The 16,268-nt window shown below is 38.3% G+C and overlaps 1 protein-coding gene across 1 annotated transcript in view; it reads right to left on the bottom strand.

The window, feature by feature from the left end:
- Nucleotides 1–16,268, bottom strand: part of csmd2 (CUB and Sushi multiple domains 2) — a 309,743-nt gene that overhangs the window by 143,726 nt on the left and 149,749 nt on the right. Inside the window, exons 6-9 of the mRNA XM_053228691.1 lie at nucleotides 13,446–13,558; nucleotides 10,453–10,530; nucleotides 3,854–3,941; nucleotides 2,388–2,512 (exon numbers count right to left, since the gene is read on the bottom strand). Coding sequence (XP_053084666.1) covers nucleotides 2,388–2,512; nucleotides 3,854–3,941; nucleotides 10,453–10,530; nucleotides 13,446–13,558 — 404 coding nt within the window. The remainder of the gene's footprint in view (nucleotides 1–2,387; nucleotides 2,513–3,853; nucleotides 3,942–10,452; nucleotides 10,531–13,445; nucleotides 13,559–16,268) is intronic.

The raw sequence follows: 16,268 nt of genomic DNA on the forward strand, positions 1-16,268 counted from the left end.
CCACAGAAAACAACTAAAGTGGATGATTGCAGATTTCTTTTCTTATTGAAGAACAACCCCTTCACAACATCTAGCCAAGTCAGGAACACTCTGGAGGAGGTAGGCCTATCATTGTCAAAGTCTACAATCAAGAGCCACCTTCATGAATGTAAATACAGACGGTTTACCTCAAGATGCAAACCGCTGGTAACACTCCAGAACACAAAGGCCAGATTAGACTTTGCTGAAAATCCTCTAAAAAAAGCCTGACCAGTTCTGATGCAAGATTAACTTGTACCAGAATGATGGGAAGAGAAAAGTATGGAGAAGGAAAGGAAGGGCTCATGATCCAAAGCATACCACATCATCCGTCAAACATGTGGAGGCAGTGTTATGGCATGGGCATGTTTGGCTGCCAATGGAACTGGGTCACTGGGGTTTATTGATATGAATGAAGATGTGACTGTTGATAGAAGTAACAGGATGAATTCTGAAGTGTACAGAGCTATACTTTCTGCTCAGATTCAGTCAAATGCTGCAAAACTGATAGGACAGCGCTTCACAGTACAGATGGATAACAACCCAAAACATACTGTGAAAGCAGCCCAAGAGCTTGGAAATTAAATGTTCTTAAATGGCCGAGTCAGTCACCTGACCTCAACCCAACTGAGCTGCTTTTCACTTACTGAAGACAAATCTGAAGGCAGAATGACCCACAAACAAGCAGCAACTGAAGATGCATGTACAAACTCAAATAATAACTGTGTGAGTAGGGAATAAATGAAAAAGGAACCCATGCACCTCTTGATTTGAGACCAACTATGACCAATTGTGTGTGTGTGTGTGTGTGTGTTTTCCAGTGTTCCTAGGGGAACAGGATATAGGGGTTTAGGCCATGTTCATTATGGGTTTAAATCTAAATACTTTGAGCACTAAACAGATATAGATATTTCCACTGTGTTACACGCATAATATATACAGTCAGGTCCATAAATATTGGGACAGTGACACAGTTTTGGTAATTTTGCCTCTGTACCATACTTCTATCAACAGTCACATGGCTGCAGTAAAGACCTGGCAAATCATCTCAAGGGAGGAAACTCAGCATTTGGTGATGTCCATGGGGTCCAGACTTCAGGTAGTCATTGACTGCAAAGGATTTACCTCCAAGTAATAAAAATAATCCTAATATTTATGATTATATTAGTTTGTCCCATTACTTTTGAGCCTGTGAAAATGGAGGAACTCTGTAAAAAATGGCTGTAATTCCTAAACGGTTAATGCAATATTTTTGTTAAACCCCTTGAATTAAAGCTGAAAGTCTACGCTTCAGTCACATCTTGACTGCTTCATTTCAAATCCACTGTGGTGGTGTACAGAGGCAAAATTACCAAAACTGTGTCAATGTCCCAATATTTATGGACCTGACTGTACGTATATTAATACACTGTATGTGACTGTGATCTACAACCTAATTAAGAATGGCTTCTTGGAAATGCCCTGTCTCTCCTTCCTATCCCTAACAGCTAGCCGGCTAGTTGGCTAGTAAAACTAGCTCACATTTGTGACAGGTAGACTTCAGAGGGCTTGCAGCATTTGAATCTCAATTTGCATTGTCATATTCAAAGCAATTTACTTTTCAGTAGCCAAATTTCTTAAACTATCACATAAAATCTAAGACTTTGTTTATCTCTAACACCTATGCAGCATGCTAAGTACCAGCTAGTAAACTAGTCTGTATTGAGTTCCAGTTGACATTGCTGTATTCAGAGCAATTTACTTTTCACTAGCCAAACCTGTCAAAATAATTGTCACAGTTGTTCTTATCACTAGCATTAGCTAAGTTAGCTAGCTCGCTTAGTATAAAGGTTCTGTGGCTAAAATTTTCCAGATGTGAGTGGTCCAAACCTGAGACTGTGCTCCATCATTACAAGACCTGGGAGTGATGGTATGACAGTATAAGGCTTGGTAACATGAAATAATACATGATCTGTGTAAGATTCAAATATTTTTAGTTGATTTTAATTGCATTCATGCTGCTCAAAAAGGCCTTTTGCTGGTCTTGAAAATGGTGTCCATAACACTGAAAACACCATGTTGAAGAGGAGACAATTGCAGCAGAACAGTAACGAGAACTCTTGAGGACAATCACAATCAGAAAATTAGTAAAGCTTAATAAAGTAAATAATCAGTGCTGAGTGTGGTTAAATAAGCTGATTAATAAAGAGATAGGCATCTTATCCCTCCTAGGAAATCTGCTACACAGATTGTCTCCAGTTAGCCTCTCTTTCCTCATCCACACTGTGTCCTTTCTGTATTATACAAGCCATATAAAGCACATGTAAAGCATGTGGGAGGTTTTCTACATGATAGAAATTCAGCGTTGAGCACGTGAGCATGAGTGGTACCTCTACAGATGGGTCGGTCATCACTCCAGCCCACATAGTTGTCAGTCACACGCATGCAGGTTATGCTCTTGGAGCCCTGCAGCTCATAGCCTTCATCACAGGAGAAGTGTACTGTGGCCCCACGTCTGCATTCAGAAAGGCATAAAAGCTCAGATGATTATTAACATCTCTGCTTATCTTCCAATAATGAAGAAAACTGGTAACACTATGAATACTGAATTACTATAAATTCATTTCTATTACTTTATATAGCGTTATGTTCCAATAATGAAGAAAACTGGTAACACTTTCTATGAATACTGAATTATTATAAATTCCTTTCTATTATTTTATGTAGCATTATGCTCCAATAATGAAGAAAACTTGTAACACTTTCTATGAATACTGAATTATTATAAATTCCTTTCTATTATTTTATGTAGCATTATGTTCCAATAATGAAGAAAACTGGTAACACTTTCTCTGAATACTGAATTATTATAAATTCATTTCTATTATTTTATGTAGCATATACAGTATAATAAATGACTATATTTTGTTTACATAATACCAAAAACAAGAAAGATACAGTTTAGTATCCTTTATTCTGAGAGTGCCTGGAAGCCTTATAACTATATAACGTTATTAATACATCTATAATGCATTATGAATACAGGATCCATAGAAAGTATTACTACTATCTATTCCAATGTGACTGAAACATCAATATTTAATGGCAGATGTTCATTCAGAAAATTTAATCTTACACAGAAAGCTGTAACACTGTAGTCATACTCGTGCTGCTGAACATTCCAGGTACTATCAGTCACTATCAGTCCTCCAGCGTGTGTCTGCTTCATTCATTCTCCTCACTTACACACTGAACTCTTCAGCACCTGCTGCCTGAAACCCTTCACACACGTGTGAGTGTGTGATAGCCAGGACACCTCCAGGGAGAAAAAATCTGCCACCTCCAGCTCAGTGTTGGCCTTGTTTGACCTAAGCGGTGACTCACTCTTTTCCGACAAGTGGTCAGAGCTTGTGTTGGTGCGGAGGCAGCAGTGAGCGCTATCCATTACTAATCACTTGGCAGAGGAGCGTTCAGGTAGCAGAGAACATTCTGGTAAAAACGGAGGTAGTACGTGCGAAATTGATCGTCCCTATTTGTCTGTGTTACAATTCTCAGAGTCTGTCTCTCTGACTCTTTGTCATCTCCTACACTCTCCCTTTCACTCTCTCTTCCCTCGATCTGACCTTTGAGATCTCCATGTTTATTCTGTCCATGTTTATTCTGATCAAATATCCACAATGAGCCTTGAGAATTAAAAGGCCAATGAGAAATTAAGCAGGTGACAACCCCCAGCATTTCAGGCCATTCTTCATGCAGACAGAAAAAAACACTGAATTAAATGCATTCCTCTTTTGTCTCTTATCGTTTTCCTCTGAAACGAGTCTGTTAATTATCAATCCATGTGATCATTTCTCACCTGAAGTCTGAGCCTTTTCTTTTCCCCCTGTCTGGGATCCCGGGGTCCAGGCACATGTTGTGTCCTTGCGCCACACCCATCTGGGACACTGCAAGTGAAATGGAGATGTGCTATTTTAAACATATATCAAGCTATATCAAGGGCTAACTTGCAGACTTTACTGTACATTGGCCACTTATGAATGAATGTCTTGTTCTTTTTCTTGTTCTTGTTCAAGAGGGTGCTTATATTGATTTTCTGGAAGACCAATTCAAATTACTGAAATTACCTGAGTGCAATTCATGCATCCAAGGTTGGCGATTATTTCTTATGTAGTAAAAGCACTTCCAATTAAGACTAATATAATATGAATAGCGGTGTTACAAATATGCATTTTCACAGTATGATAGCCTAGTCTAAAGAAAACTACAGTTTGACAGTATCATGGTATTAATCGACCATTTAAAAACAAGCTGGTGATGAAAGTAAAGGGAAAAAATGAAGAAATATTGTGATGAAATTGTTGTACAAAGGTGTTTTTGTCACGTCAATGCTGGAAACAGCGTTGCTTCCCACATCAGGCAACATGGCAACATCAGGCACACTACAACACTGTCGACTACAACTCCCAGACCAGAGAGCAGCCTACAAACATGGCCGCCAAGGGCTACAACACCCAGCCATTACAAACTCTCTCACGTTCACCCTCATTCTGATTGTACACACCTTGACTCTATTACACAATCACGGCCACAGTATATAAGGACACTCATTCCACCAGTTCGCTGCCAAGTATACGCTCAGTGTCATGTACATGTCTATGCCAAGCCTAATGATAACTTGCTATTGTGTTTATGGTTATGACTACATTTCTGGTTCCTGGCTAATGTCTTTGTCTCACCTGACTTCTCCCTGCTTGTTGACTTTGATTCAGCTCCACGTTCTGGATTTGTTTGCCATTGTTAAAATAAAGAATCTTAACCTGCAACTGTCACTGTCCCTGCCACGTGACATTCTTTACACATTATTGTAAAAATAATGAAAAAAAAAAAACACAAAAGGAAACCAAATCAGTCAAATCCCCTAATTGTTCTTCTTTCTTAGAAATATAATTTTGGTAATGACTTTTCCATGTAATTTAGACTTTTACTGATAATTCTATACTGTCAGTTTTTATTTCATTTACATTACAAGCTAAAAAGAGATAGTGGCTGCAAGGAAAGGCAATGCACTGAAGCAAATGAACAAACAAACAAACAAGCAAATAAATAAATTCTAACTAGCAAGGCAATGTGCAGTGCTGCATAGCCAAAAAAATTGCTTTGTGTACCCTAGTGAAAAAAAAATATGCTAAGTATACTTGCAGCCAGACTAATTGTCAGTATACATTAAGTGTGTTAATGATTAGTTAACTTGAAGTGTGCTATTTTGGAACAACTAATTTTGTGCTAAGTATATTTTAGTTGTAATTAAATTGTAGTAAAGCATAACTTTAAGTGTATTTAGTGTACTTTTATGTGCTAAATTGGAACAACTTCAAGTATACTTAGTACACTTTAAGTATATGCCTGTGGAAGATAATAGCATGCTTGATTAGTGATATTAAAGTGTACTTTTTTGTATTACAAGTACATTACAAATTAATTAAGAGTGTCTTCAAAACACACAAGAAATATAACATAAATATATTATTTTCGAGTAAAAATATGCTAATTTTTTCCCCAGTGCTGAATGTACTTCTTCTCAGGGTCATTACAATAAATAACATGTAACTTCAATAACAGACATCCGTGTTTCAACCCAGTGGCATGACAACACCGGCCCTCACGGTCAAAAACACAGACCGGTAAAAATAGGTAAAAGCATGGTGGTAATGCACTTTTTATATATTTAAAGTTAGTACAATTTTTGTATAATAGTATATTTGCAATGTACTATTGAAACAGGAAATATATTACAAATACAATAAAGTATACTTTTTTTTCCATAGGGTAGTTTTGGTTAGTAATGCCATGATCTTCTGTACATTTGATAGCAGTCAAGTATGATAATGTTATGAATATGTAGGAGTGATAGCAGCGGTAGCAATCTAACATTTTCACAACAGTAGCGGATTACACAGCCAAAGGGTTTTCAGTGCAGTCCATGTACTCTCTGCAGAGAAATGGAGGTTAATGTAATGTGATTTAGGGCGAGTCCAGAGGGATGGGGTTGCGAAATTTTTGGGGAGTCACAGCTGGACAAAAAAGGCATGAGAACCGATGGAGTAAGGAACTCGATCAAGTAAAAAAGTGAATGGGAAAACTGTAATAGATGGAAATGCATTTTAATCAGCATTAAAATCAGCAGGTGACTGTCCAATCATACGCCGTGACTAACCCTGAAACCATGACACCGGAGCAACCCTAAATATGAATATACATGAGAAGTAGGAATGCACTGAGGTTGATTGACATGGTATTTTACTATCTCTGCAAATTTGTCTCATTGCAGCAATCTGGGATCCGCCCACATGATTTGGTTGCCAGCCTATAAAATGCCATTTCATATCACAGTAGTGTATAGCAAATCCTAAAAATAATGGACAAGGAGCCCAATTGAACAAGGAGTGCACATTAGCTAGATCTCTAGAGAGGATGAAGTACTGCTTGATACCGAGAGCACAAAACAGTACAAAACATTAAACATTAGTACAAAATGTTAGAGCACAAAATGTTAGTACAACTGGGAATTGTTACATAAAAAGCACTGGCTAAATGATGAATTACGATAAAGATGAAATAAAGATTCCTTTCACTGTGGCTTTGGAGGTAGAGAAATAAGTGAAAAAAGAGAAGAGGAGCTGTTTGATGAAGCCACACTTGAAGTGGGACATCACATCATGTACCAGTGAATGTCCAAAAATTAGCCAAGTTGTTATTTTAAGTCATATTGCAATGTTAGACTTTTCTCCCCAATTCCACCATCCAGCTCTCCCCTATCATATGACAGCTACCAATGGGGAGGGTGAAGGCTAACAAATCGTCACACATAATACAGCAGCATAATAAACTGTGCTTTCTACCTTCTACCACATACATGAGCTCACAGACTCCCATGATTGGCTAAGTGTTGCTGTGATTGACAGGCCAGAGAGATGGCTGTGGCATCGTAAGGATTTACATTTGCATTTATTTATAAATATAATTATTTATATTTGGCAGACACCCTTATCCAGAGCAATTTACATTTATCTCATACATCTGAGCAGTTGAGGGTTAAGGCAAGGACCCAACGTGGCAGCTTGGCAGTGCTGGGATTTGATCTCTTCCAATCAGTAGTCCAATGCCTTAACCGCTGAGCTACCACTGCTCAAAGGATTTAAACTCGCAGTCTCCAGACAACAGGACAAGCACTTTTTCTGGTGCACTACTTGAGACCCTGCAGTGCTGGAATATTGGCCAGGAGATATTTTTGATGCAACGTGTAATAGATTTTCTTGTATTCACTCAATAACAATTTTTCCTCTCTTGACTCCCAATTTGTGACTCGATTTATCGGGAGTTAAACAAAAATAACTTGACATCATCTTTACTTGGCAAATTGGGACTAACTTACCTTTATGTCCATGGAATTTTAGTCTTTATATTTTGTAATATTTTACATTATACTGGGACACAAACCTGATTTCACTGCACTGTGCAGTAACAAAAAAAGCTATTCCTTTCTTTTGGATATATTTAATATTGTCATCAAGGGGATTCCATAGTTTTTGTGCATGCTTTACATTACCCAAAATATGAATTTCAGAGTGTAATATCATGATAACTAACTGTCACTGATGTAATACAACTCCTTAAACAAGGACAAAATTTCAAATACTAAATAACAAAGATTTTCATTTCTCTGTTTCAGACAAACACCACCCCCTGTCATTAAACAACTGCACTGCCCTCTTTTAGACAAGCAAAACCTCCACCGGACAGTGTTATCCATTCCAGATAGAAAGTGAAAATGACATTACGGATCAATGAGTGTGCCCAGGGAGTCTGGGCTCTAGTGATGTGTGGCTCTGAAGGCTGATGGTGGCAGGGAAGACTGAAATGACACAAACTGATTGGCCAAGGCATCTGTGTGCCAGGTTTCATACATATTGATGTGGGACAAAAGGCCACAATTGTCAGAGCTGCCACTGAGTGCCCTGATGAAGCTTATGGCTCGCACACACATATGCAAATGCACACACATACACACACACACACACACACACAGGAAGGGTGACGTTTTCTCACGATGATGCAAAGGTAACAGAAAGGTAAATAAGGAATCAATGCTGGCATCCTGAAAGAAGACAGAAGTCTGGTGAGGCCTCATGACAAAAAGCACAATTACTGATGTTCTCTTTTCTTTTCTTTCCCATTTATCAAGACTGAAATTCTAGTGTCTTTTTATCCCTTGTTTCTTTTCTTCAGCACACACAAAATAAATAACTATGGTCAAGGCTAAGTTTTGTAGTAATGGCAGTACAGCAGAGGTGTACAAGTAATGCAAATATAATCTAGCTAATCTAGTGTTTAATGGTTTATGCTTCCTTATGAACAGGCTTTCAGTGCAAACAGGGAGCTTGAAAGGCACTTCTCTGCTGCTCAGCAACCTCCTCAGTGATAAGCCAGTAGCAACATGTGAATGAACGTGGGAGTGGAAACTGGCGGAGGCTCTGACTCTGAATCTCTGAATGTCCAATCCTGTCTACTCCTCAAACGTGTTGATCACAGACAGTGAATATGAATACATTATTTGGATTGAACAGATAATGTGTTATAATTGGACACAAATACAGACATAAATAGGAGTTACACTATTGCGGTTTTTGTTGTTGGTGGGGTTTTTTCGGTTTTATGGTTGTCAGCAAGGTTTACAGGGCATGTAGTAGAAATCATCAGGCTATATCCACTTCCGGTTTAAATCCCCCTGCCGCCTTGCAAAAGGTACCGAAGCATTCGGGCCCTATCCCCCAAGCCATCAGACTCCTCAATACTCAGAGACTGGAGTGACAACACACACACACAATCACACACACACACACACTCAACTGAACACCATCCCACTCCCTTTGCAATTTTTGCACATTTCTGTATTTATTACCTGCATTTTTGCTGCTACTGTATATATAAAATATTGGATATAGTTCTTGTAATTACTATACTCTCTACCTGGCTGCAACCCCGATAAGTGCTATGTCGATATATGGTATACGCTTATCTGCTGAATACTATGTCATAGTTGTTATGCTTACATTCACAGCAATTTATTATGTTGTTATTCTTTGCCCTACCCTACACTTTCTTTTTTATATCAGATAAAGTTTTATATCTGACACGTTCATACTAGAAATGTGTGCTGGTTGGCGCTGCAGTCGCTTACTATGTCTTTTGTCCACTTTTAGTAGTTATTGTACTCTCTTGTGCTGTTTTCTCACATATGCACATTCTGTTTATGTAGAAATGTGTAGTCTCTTGTAGTTCTGTGTTGTTCTGTGTAGCACCATGGTGCTGGAGGAACGTTATTTCGTTTCACTGTGTACTGTACCAGCTGTATATGGTTGAAATGACAATAAAGTCACTTGACTTAACTCGACTTGAAAATCTGAATACAGAAACAAATACAAATATTTGGAGCACTAAACAGATACTAATACAGATAGTGGAACTACGTTTCACTCCCAGTTGTAGGGAATCTATCAATTTAACTGCATTTATACTTATACCAAACTGGAAGAGCTGTTTCACTCGAAATCAAGGATCTTGAAAATAGTGAAAACATCTTATTATCCACTACATAATTTCATTTCCTCAACATGTTCTACCTGCTTGCTATGCGGTCAGTAAAAGTGTTTAACAGCTGGTCGGTTGGAGTCAGTTTTCTCTTTTAAAGTCAGTGCAACAGAGCTGGTTCATATAGAATCAGGGTTTTTTTTTATTTATATCAACTTGTAGCTTACGATTTAATTGCATTCCTATTTCCTACACTTGTCTATTCATATCATAGGCCATCATGGGCCAAGTGGGAAATGATCTGTACATCAAATTCACAAGCCTTGAATCATGTTGTATGAGATGTCAAATACATGTATGTTCTTTCAACTAAGTTTCCCACTACATGGTGTGATTCTGTATCATCTACCTCAAATGAAGCCAGAGCAAATAAAATGGGTACACTGTCATCTAAATTGAAAGTCACCATTTTATTTTTTTAACAAGTCACAATAAAATGTGGGCCTTCACCTATTACTAATTATTTGATGGATAGCTAAGATTCACCAACTCTTCTGCAAAAACCATGAACACTCACAGGATTCTGAAGATACTTTTCAAAAGCACTTTTCACAGAGCATAAGGGCCTAATCTGGTGTAAGGGTCATAATTAAAAAACCCCACATAGCTCTGTGGCAGTTCTGAGGGTTAAACTCACAACCATCCAGTCACCAAACCTTAATCTCCTATTCCTCCCAGTGATATTAGAGTTCTGGTAGCATTCTGTCTTGTGTTTAGCTAACAAAATGGATTCACTTGTAGGAAACACAGATTTGCTGTTTGCCAATGTGGAGGTAGGGCACAAAAAAAAAGTAAACAAACACCTACACACTGAAATCTTGCTGTGGTTGTCTTTACTTGGAAGCATCTTCACTCCTCTGGACTTCAGCTCTGTCATCTTCTTTACTACAAAACAAAAAGACACACAGTGCATCATGGCATTATGAGGACAATGATGATACACAGTGTGTGTGAGAGTAAATAGTAATGATAATCTTAGATTATTTTTAGACTCGGAGTACACACGGTGTTGCCAGCATCAGGTTCTGCATCAATCGCACTGAGAATGAAGAACGACTAGCCAAAATTACAGGCACTGACACTTAATGACTTGTGTTTGAACCAAATTCTCGAATTATATTGTGTGCTATGTGTAAAAAAATGAATTTGTTCACAGCTGAATATGTAGCTGCTTCTTATTCTATTAGCAACTCAAAAACAATCCTCATTTCCACATCCTCCATTTATCATAAACAGTGTACATTACTTATGTTTCATCCTACTTCCTAATTTTGCTACTTATGACATTATTTTAATAACACGTAAAGAGTATTTTACTACTTCATTACATATTAATTTGCTTAAAGCCCCAATGGGTAGTACATTTGGTATAAAAATCAATTCAGTGCTCAACATTCAACTCCCATTTTATATTTAAGATGTAATATGTAGCATATTCTACACTTTTAGAAAAATGAAAAACCCTTCAAGTTTTGTTGGATATTTAAATGCTCTTTGAACACTAACTGAACTAGGGTTCTAACTGAACCCTCTCATAGGAAAACCTTCTGTTGTAGGACATGGTTCTGGTCTTGGACTTGAGTCCTGTCTTAAGACATTTTCTGTATTGACTTGAACTCTGTACTTGGGCTTGTCCCGCTAAATATGGTCTCAATCTCATTCAAAAGCTTATAAAAATACTGTTCGTGTTGTCTTTTTCATATACAAAAGGTTTGACAAGAAGTACTTCCTTCTTCAAGAAAGCATAACAAAATTTTTGCATGGGTGCAATGCATGAATGAAGCCAATGAGTTAAAGTAAAGGCTTGGTCTCAAAAAAGATTTGATGGTTTTGTCTTGATCTTGTCTCAGTATCACTTTCATTTGGACTTGATCTTAATTTGGCTTCAGTCCTTAAGACTTGGTCTTGACTCGATCTCGGCTAGTCCTGGACTTGACAATGGTGGTCTTGACTACACTTCAACCATGTCACATCAGTGGTTTTAAATATATCACAGTCATACAACTGTATGTCATATTTTCTACATTTTCAGCAGCTCTAATACAAATCTTTAAGAGGATATATTTAGTCCATAATGAACCTTTAAGTCCTAGAGACTCTCTAAGACACAGAAGGACTCAGATATTTTACTCATCAAAGAAAAAAACGGAAGTCCAAGTGGCTTATTATGTTGAAAGTATCTACTCACTGGAAATTAGCCATAAACACACTTGTGCTGAAAGAAAGAATGAGATGAAGAAAAGGAGAAGGAGGAGGGGGTCAATTGGAAATCTAATTAAGGGCTTAGCCCTCCTTTCTCTTCTTCCTGACAGTATTTATTTATCAAACTGCAGACCTGTAATCCTATCCAATTGCTCTGATCTGCTTATAGAGGTGAAATTCCTCCAGATTTTGCCTTTGTTTTTTGCAGCTGAGCCAGCTAATCCCGCTTTTCAGCTCATCCCCTTTGAACGGAGACCTCTGAACTTTGGAATGTGAGGAAAATGCAGGCAGTTCAGTAGTGTGGTGCAGGATGGGCCAGAGGCATTGGTGAGCAATGGTGGCTCAGTGGTTAAGGCTCTGGGCTACTGATCAGAAGGTTGTGAAATCAAGCCCTGGTGCTGGCACTACCACTGTTGGGCCTTTGAGCAAGGCCCTTAATCCTCTCTACCATATTATGTCTGATCATGTGCTCCAACCCCAGCTTACTAACAAGCTAGGGTATGCGATGGGGAAATAATAATCACTATACTGTATCTTCTTATTTGCCAGTGCCATAATAGATAGCTTAATAATGAGCTGTAAGCTGAAGAAACGCTCTAAAAATAGTGGGTTATTGCTTGGTTTAACTTGTGAGGTCAGGTAGTTGGGTTGACGTGAATCAAATTGTGCTGAAAACTGGCAATGCAGCATGCTTGGCAGAGGATGCAAACCAGAAAATGACACAGGCACGTTGCATTAAGATTCAATTTTTGAAATTTTTGCACTGCCAAAACAGAGCAGCAACCAGGAAAATTCGGAAGGTTTTGTTCACATTTCACTTAATTTATAACTTAACTTAGTTGAACATTTTCTAAATAATAAATTATTATAATCATAAACTTATCATTTCTAAATAATTTTTTTTAACATGTGGTTTGTCTTGATAGTCAGTGTTAACTAACCAAAAAATATGGATGAAGTTGGCTTCTTGGAATAAATAAGACAAATATATATTTTTATGTGAAAAACGTAAAGATTAAATTCTTACATAATTATATTTACCGTTATCATTAAATGATCTAATTTTGGGCTGCTACATAAGTATAATTACTTCTAGCTCATTAAAAATGATGTTTTCTCTGATTATTGGCAAGCCCTAGAGTCAAGTTCATTTGAATCCTGCATTTGATGTTAGTCACTCATGATTTCAAAATGTACATGTATACTGTACATACTGGATGTATATTGAGTTATCATGTTTTAGTCAAGTAAGACTGCTGTCACACTTAAGTGTTTACAGCCCAGCAATGTAGTCTTATTTACCCACAGGTAGGGTTAAAAAAATCAACCCAGAAAGCTAGGCCTTAACCCAACCTCTCTGGGTTAAAACACTGGGTTTCCAAATGGAACCAAACTGTGATTTTTGACCTAGCTCTTTTTTAGAGTGAAGGCATTTTGAAAAGCAAAATTATTTGAAAAGGCAGCTTCAAGGAAATTGAGACAATATAGTAGCCGTCTCTCCAGTTCCATCTAGGGCAAATTCTGTGGTGATATCCCAACATATAAGAGGGGTTTTTGACAGTAATGTCAACAAACCATATTTTTTTCAGACCTCCTACCTTGGTACTGAGCACTGAAGCCCCTCAGCTTGTGATTGCCATCAGTGGTGAAGTGGATACGTAGCCAGTTCTTACTGCTAATAATAGGTGAGGGAAGATTAGGACCCGTGAACCTGCAACACAAAACCAACAGACATTACTTAGAAAGCAGAACAACAAAAAAATTTTTAATGAACCCTTCAGTCACCACAAATAATGTCACTAACTCTGCTAATGTGAGAATAGTATGAAATAATCTAAACTAATGAATGCATAAACTCCAGTAAAGCCAGCTTTATACCAGTGAGCAGGTTCTCGGGATGACAAGAATTAATTCTTATTATTAAGACAAAGCTGTTCACATTATTGTGAGCTGGGTTTCACGTTGGGACCCATTGAGGCATTGTAGAGAATGCTAAGCACATAAGCTGAAGAAAAATCTGAATCTTCCTGACAGAGAGGCAGAGGCTGAGCCTCACCGTGTGTACCAAATGTCAGATTTGGCTCAACGGGCCCTTTGATGAGAACGAGTGAGAAAGCAGACTAGGGAGGGCATTGGCAGGGGAAAGAAGGATATAGAGCGGTAAGACTGTGGCTTGTCGGCAATTGTTTCTGCTGATGGTGTGGGTTTCTAATCAGTCTCTCAGCCCTATTAGCCAGTATTGTGACTCCACCACCATTGACGATGACAGTAATGAGAGGGGTCTCTGAATCACAGACACAAAGACAGACTTTATCAGCCCAGGCGTGCTGCCATATTCACAGAATCAGTGATGATAGGGAAGAAGAGATATGTCTTTTGAAATTCTGATGGAAGCCTGGCCTAATTAAGTGTAGGATGGATATCATAGTACTTATGGAAACAGTGACATTGTTATCTGTCATCGCATGCTTTCAGTGAGTGATATGAAAACATAGGATAATGGATCAATCTAACAATACTAAAGTCTTGTATACAGTATATGCCATAAACAGGTGCACTGCATAGAGTTGATACCCATTGGCTATTGGATTTCAATTTCAGTAACCAGAATGCATTGAAACATCATAAAAGCAGCTACAGACAACAATAAGTAAAGGAACATACATTCACTCGTTTATTTCCAGTAAGCCCTTTATCCTGGTCAGGATTGTGATGGATTTCAAGCCTATCCAGGGAACACTGATTGTTAGGCAGAAATACACCCTGGATGGGAGACCAGTTTATCACGGGGAACCATGCACATATAAATTCACATCTAGAGACAATTTAGAGTCACCAACTCACCTACCAACATGTTTTTGGGAGGGTGGAGGAAACTAGAGAGGCCACAGTAAAAGAAAGCAAGAAAGCAAAAAAAAAAATAGTGAAAGACAATGGGCCAGGCTGCTACTTATGACCCAAAATTTCCTTAAAAAACTGTTTGATGGCTTTGAGCACAACTGCAGGAGTCCTGTGGAAGACATGACACTGTCATGGCAGTTATGAAGGACTGCTGTTTAGATAGAGCCTGCGGCACATGAGTGCAATGATGGTGAACAAAATGTTCCCTGGACGCTATCACAACCATGGTGTCATGCTGGGATGCTCACACAACAGGAAACCACAGAGTGTCATTTCAACACACATTAGCAGAATTTGGCTTATTAAATAAAACACACCCCATGCTCTTATGGGAAATGAGTTGCAAAGCCTCTCCAGAGAGTAAAACAGGGATAGACACATTCTCTCCCACGCTCACATCTAAAGTATGTTGGCTGGAAAGGAAAACATTCTTTGTGACTGTGGCCCCAGTGGTGGTGGTGCGAGTGATGCTTTGTGAGCATGAGTGATGCCACACATCTGGGGCTAAAGTCTGTCTCCACGGCAATTCACTTGACAGACAGATTTAGAGACATTTACAGACATAATCATGCTCTGAGAGTTCTCATGGCTGTCTCACAGGTTAAAGTTCAACCTTCCACAGATTGTCCCCATCTCAGTTTTCCTGCACTCACTGAAGCACTGGAAAAATCGTTCATACGATAACTGGCGGGCATGAAGATGGTGAGAACAAGATTAATCCCTTCCACAAAATCAATCACCCACAGGTCCGCCTTTACTGAAATTAGTTTTCTTCTTCAGGTCCACCCATTATTTATTTATTTAATGCTCTACCCTCTCCTCTCCTTTGAGGGCTGCTAAAATAATGGAAGTGGCATTGAGTTCTGACAACTTGTCACATGATATTAGTCATGATTTACAATGCCAGCCACTGGACAGATAAAGTGAATTTTGGTTCAGATTGTTTTATTACTTAATAATCAGACCATATAAGATGGTGGACATCCAATGTAAGACAGCAGAGAAATTGTTACATGTGATTTTTGCTATCTTTTCCTTAAAATCAGTTGTTATTTCATATTATTACTTGTGATTCTTTGGCTTGACAGATCTCTCTCTCTCTCTCTCTCTCCCTGTCTGTCTCTCTCTTCATACATATTATAACAGGCTAGTGTCATTTTGCTAGATTGAATAGAAATGGAGTTACAAAAAAAAAAAAATCTAAACCTTCATCTAAGATGACATACTATGTGATACAAATGGTCAATACTTGGAATTACAGTCTATTTGTAGTCGATTTTCTATCTACAGGAGCTGTCAACTGGCGGATTGTGGTACAGGTGCAGACCCAGCAAAGTATTCCAGTGGACCAAACTGAAAACTCAAAAAATACTATAGCAGTGCAGATGAACTAGACAGCTTCTATTTGACAAAAATGACATTTTAAAAGACAAATGGACAGAAGTATATATTTAATCCCTACTTGAAGTTCTGTTCAGTCAGTGGTCTAGTCAGACGTGGTGACATGAAGCATATAACCA

The sequence above is a fragment of the Pangasianodon hypophthalmus genome, chromosome 23 (genome assembly GCF_027358585.1).
Source record: "Pangasianodon hypophthalmus isolate fPanHyp1 chromosome 23, fPanHyp1.pri, whole genome shotgun sequence".
Lineage (NCBI taxonomy): Eukaryota > Metazoa > Chordata > Actinopteri > Siluriformes > Pangasiidae > Pangasianodon > Pangasianodon hypophthalmus.